Here is a 5567-nt window from a genome sequence, read left to right on the forward strand (position 1 = left end):
CCTCCCTCCCTCCCTCCCTCCCTCCCTCCCTCCCCCCTCTCTTCCTTTCTTCCTTTCTTTCCTTCTTCCTTTCTTTCCTTCTTTCTTTCTCTTTCTTGGCACATCTGTAACCCTGGATATTCATAAGTCAGTTTGAGGCCATTCCAGGAAAAAAGTTCAGAAGGCTCTATCTCATCTAATATGGGAAATGTAAATGGAATGTAAATATAAATAGAAGAAAGTGGTCCAGGCTACCCTGGGCAAAGTTGAGACCCATTTGAAAAATAAAGAAAGCAAAAAAGCTAGGGTATTGTTCAAGTGGCAGATTGCTGACTAGCAAGTGCAAGACTGAATTCAGACCCCAATATTGGGGGAATAAAAGTAGAAAATAATAAGTATTGGTAAGGTTGTAGAGAAATTGGGACTTTAATACACTTGTGGTAGGTATGGAAAATGGTCCAGGCTGCTATGGAAAACAGTGACAGTTCCTCAAAAAGCTAAGCAGAAATCATATGACCCAGCAATCCAATCCCAAGTATTTATAGTTAAGAGAATGAAAACAAGTGTTCAGCAAAAACTTATACTCCAATATTCTTAGCAGCACTATTTTATTTTATTTATTTATTTATTTTGGGTCCGGTCGTGGGGCCTAAACTCTGGGCCTGAGTACTGTCCCTCATTTCAGCTCAAGGCTAGTACTTACCACTTGAGCCACAGCACCACTTCCAGCTTTTTTCTTTTTGCTTATGTGGTGCTGAGGAATCAAACCCAGGACCTCATGCATGCAAGGCAAGTGCTCTACCACTGAGCCACCTTCTCAGCCACAGCACTATTTTTTTAATGGCCAGAAGGTTGAAACAACCCAAATATCTATCAGCTAATAAATAAAGATGATAAAAAACTGTACATCCTGGGCTAGGAAGGTGGCTCAGTGGTAGAGTGCTTGCCTTACATGCATGAGGCTCTGGGTTCGATTCCTTAAGCACCACATAAGCAGAAAAAGCTAGAAATGGCACTGTGTCTCAAGTGGTAAAGTGCTTGCCTTGAGCTGAAGAGCTGAGAGACAGCGCCCAGGCCCAGAGTTCAGGCCCCATGACTGATAAAACAAAAAATTGTATATCCATATAGTAGAGTAGTATTCATCCATAAAAGTGAAATACAGGATGACACTGTCTAAAAGCAAATCTATTTTTTGCCTGACTTATATAACTGCAATCCTTTTGTATATCACCTTTATAATAACACTTAAAGTGAAATACAATATATACTACCACATATATGACATTCAAATACTAAATGAAAGAAATCAGACACAAAAGGCCATGTGCTGTATGATTTCATTAAAATTCAATGTCCAGTTCAGGCAAGTATAGAGAGCAGATTAGTGATTGCTAAGGGATATAGAAATGTGCAGAAATGAGCACAGTTTTTTAGGGGATGATGAAATATTCTTGAATTATTCTGTACAACATGGTGGATGTACTAAAAGCCATAAATCTTACAATAAATAGTTAAAATGGTTCTATTCTGTGAAGTTTTTCTTAATAAAAGAATGGGGAAGGCTGGGAAAGTAGCTCAGTGGTAGAGCACTTGCCTTGCATGCATGAGGCCCTGGGTTCAATTCCTCAGCACCACATAAACAGGAAAAAAAAAGCCAGAAGTGGCACTGTGGCTCAAGTGGTAGAGTGCTAGCCTTGAGCTGAAGAGCTGAGGGACAGAGCCCAGGCCCAGAGTTCAGGCCCCACGACCGGCCCCCCCCCCCAAAAAAAAAAAAAAGCATGGGGAAGGTTCACATGAGTGAAATACCCTGCCACAAGATTGCCTATTACTGTTTCCCCAAAGCTTTGGTCAGCAGGAAAGTGAGAAGAGGCAGAGACAGACATTTATTACCCAGAACATTGGCTTTTAAGGGCTAGAGACTAGAAACTGAAAGAAGGCTAGTGGTTGGTAGGCTCAGACCTCAGGTATAAGTAAGAGTAAAGAGCAGAGAAGCCTAAAACTATCAAACTTAAACACTTTCTCCTTGCAATGTGCTTCTTTTTGTTTTTATTTTTTTGGTCTGTCATAGGGATTGAACTCTGGGCCTGGGCACTGTCCTTGAGCTCGTCAGCTCAAGACAAATGCTCTACTGCTTGAGCTACAGTGCCAATTCCATTTTTTGTTTTTTGTTTTTTTAGTGGTTTATTGGAGATAAGAGTCTCACAGACTTTCCTGCCCGGGCTGGCTTAGAACCATGATCCTCAGATATCAGCCTCCTGAGTAGCTTGGCCCGGCTGCCAAGTGCTTTTTGACAGGAACATCCTTGGTGTGACCAGATTGAAATCAAGCCAAGAAGGTCTCTGTTCTTGAGCTAGTATGTGCTCAGGAGGGAAAGAGGATTGAAGAAAGCTTGTGAAAAGAGGCCTTTTTGGATACTTCTGTCCATCTTTTGAACAAAAACCTGGCTATTGCTCCTGGCTAGAAACCACGCTTTATCCAGGATAGGTAGAGGGAGAGGTAGGTCCCTTAGTACCACACCCTTTCCTCCTCTGTTTGTTAGCTGTCATCCTGCTTATGTACTGAGTAGAGAGTAGAGACCCAGCAGCTCAATAATGCTTTGTAATAAAAAATGTGATGGATTTCTGGGTGTGTGGAAAATCCATAGTCTTAGATGATATCACGTTTCTTACTTAGAAACACAGGACACCTGAATCTTCAGTGTACTGGGTAGGTAGGTGAGAGAGCTATTTTTTTTTTTTTTACCAAATACTAATGTTAGGAGAGTTTATCTGACATTGTGGATTGAGCTAGTGGCTGTTTGTCCATGGAATTTATGTTCTCCCAGTTAAATGAAGTGTTTGCTTGGGGATGCTGAAGTTGAGCTGAGTCTGAGTGAATGGCATTCTTATCCAGAGGGTGAGGTTCTGCACAATATAAAGAGTAGCTAATTAAGACAATTCTATTTCTTGATTGGTCAGATTTATAGGCATATCATAATTACACCTATATTAAAGCAATTTAATTTTCTGTTATTTCCAGATTTTCTATACTACAGTCTTGGTGCTCTGCTATGTTATTTATTTCACAAAGTTACTGAGTTCCCCAGAATCAAGCAAGCAACAAACTCTTCCTGTCTCCAGAATAACAGATCTGTTACCCAATATTACAAGAAGTAGAGTGAGTAATGCTCTTTTTTGTCACTTACCATTTTAATCACAGATGATAGTTATCTTTGAGAGATAGAAATTTCAAATGCTTTATTGATGTAATAGGAATGATAGTTTTATAGCTCATATTTATTGAGTGTTTGCTGTATGCTAGAGTTTCCAACTATTAGCACTGGTGACATTTTGGTTGGACAAATCTTTGTTGTAGAGACTGTCATTTGTTCTGTAGAATGTTTAGCAGCACCCCTGGCTTCTACCCACCAGATGCCAGTAGCAATCCCTTCCCTAGTATAATACTCAGAAACATCTCCAGACACTGTCAAATGTCCCTAGGGGCAAAATTGCTCCCAGTTGAGAAGCACTGTGCTAGGCCTTATTCTGAATGCTTTACATATTTTAATGTTTACAAAAACTCTGAGAAGTTGACATTGGCACTATTTTTATTTTAAGGTTGAGGCTATGGCTTAGCCAATAGTACTTGCCCAAGGTGAGGGTTATAGCAAGGACCAGAGCCTGGAGGGCTTCCATGCCTGTAGAGTACAGACTAGCCTCTGTTCTGCTCTCCCCCCGCCCTCTTGGGTTGACTTCTGGCATAGGCAATGTCCAGAACTCTAAGAAAGCAAGGATGGCCTATGCCTCCCCTTCTTCCCCCGCCCATTGGTTTGATTGCTCCTTTTTTTTGAAAAATTTTTGCATGTAGCCTAGACTGATCTCAACTTTGCTAAGTAGCCCAGGCTGGCCTTGAACTCTTGATCCTTCTGAGTGCCACCATACTCAGCTCCCCCTGGTTTCTTTAGGTGTGAGGCCAGTTTCATGAAATTCACATTCCTATCCAAACTGTTGAGGGTGTTAGATGCTACATTTTGATGTGTGGGATGAAGTACAATCTGTTTTTCTACCCCACTCCTTTACTCTTGGGCCATTTGCCTTGTATTTCCTAGCTATAGTAGAGTTAGTACTGCTGTCCACAGCTTGAACCACATGTAGGATGATATACTCTTCCACTCAAGGGCTCTAAACTGCTCCATGTTGTGCACAATCCCTTTTCTCTATACTTGTGTATTGGATGTTTAATTTTTCTGTAGAAAAACACATCAGACTTCTCCTTGTTCCTCTTTTGTGATTACTTGAAAAAGTAGCCAAAGGGGCTGGGAAGGTGGCTAAGGCTCAAGTGGTAGAGTGCTAGCCTCCAGCTGAAGAGCTGAGGGACAGAGCCCAGGCCCAGAGTTCAGGCCCCACGACCGACCCAAAAAAAAAAAAAGTAGCCAATTATGTAGGATGTAAGTCTCAGAATTTATGGAACCTTGTCATAATAGCTTTTCAAAAAAAAAAAACAACAACTAGATGTTGTATGTCAAAGCCAGCTATGTTCTCAGTTTTAAATGAACAGTTTTCAGTTCTGATCACCTGGCTTTCACCTAAATTATCATGAGTTTTGGATATGACTATGCCTCATCTGAAGTCTTAAGATGGTTTGGACTCCAGGTCACTTTTGCCTAAAGCTTCTGCTCGCTGCTCACAGTACAGGTCTGAGTACAGAAAAGTCCCTCTTCCCCTGAGGACTCAGAGTGTTCACCTTCATCAGGTTTGACCAGATTTTCATCTTGAGCCATCATCTGTGCTCCAGCATTTTAACTGTTAATGTGAATAAAGAAGAGAAGATAGTGAAAGATCTGATCTATCAAGTGTTTGTTAAACCCTTCCATGGGCTCAGATTTCTGAGTCTAGGTCCAGCTCTTCCCCACAACCCCCAGTACTAAGGTTTAAATTCAGGGCCTTGTGATTGCTAGGTAAGTACTCTACCATTTGAGCCATACCCTCAACTTTTTACTTTTACTTTGTTTTTCACATATGGTATACTTTTGTTCAGGTCTGCCTCAGATTGATTCTCTAACTTTGTCTCCTGGATAACCGGTATTAAAGGCATGCACCACTATGTCCAGCAGAGGCTCGATTTCTTTATCTGTCAGGTTTTCTGAAGGCTGTTAAGAGAGCCTGATAAGATAGGTTATATAAGATATTTAATGCTGTGGCCTGGCACAAGTGAGTGTCTCTTAAGTATGAATCAGTTTTGTCACCATCAATATATTGCTGCTCTGAGAAAAGTGTTGGCTCTGTTAGAGCATATCAATAATGCCAACACTGATGGCTTGTATGAGGGCTCATCAGTTTATCTGTCAGCCTACCTGAAAGTACCCTGCATGTTCTCCTGGAGCAGATTTCTTGATCCTGAGATGGTTTTCCTCATGTTGTTGCTACTTGGCACACAGTTATGCAAAAGAAGTCATTCCCAGGCCTTAGGAAGTTCCAAGGACTCTAGACCTCAGAGATGTGGTGTTTTTTTTTTTTTTTTGCCAGTCCTGAGGCTTGAACTCAGGGCCTGGGCACTGTCCTGAGCTTTTTGTTCAAGGCTAGTATTCTACACTTGAGCCACAGTGCCAC

At 41.4% G+C, this 5567-nt stretch overlaps 1 protein-coding gene across 1 annotated transcript in view; it reads left to right on the forward strand.

Moving 5' to 3' along the window:
- The window catches only part of Rft1 (RFT1 homolog (S. cerevisiae)), a 44265-nt gene that overhangs the window by 14992 nt on the left and 23706 nt on the right, over positions 1-5567 (forward strand). The window contains exon 6 of the mRNA XM_013030713.1: positions 2998-3135. Coding sequence (XP_012886167.1) covers positions 2998-3135 — 138 coding nt within the window. The remainder of the gene's footprint in view (positions 1-2997; positions 3136-5567) is intronic.

Source organism: Dipodomys ordii, unplaced genomic scaffold (assembly GCF_000151885.1).
Source record: "Dipodomys ordii isolate 6190 unplaced genomic scaffold, Dord_2.0 Scaffold132, whole genome shotgun sequence".
Classification (NCBI taxonomy): Eukaryota; Metazoa; Chordata; class Mammalia; order Rodentia; family Heteromyidae; genus Dipodomys; species Dipodomys ordii.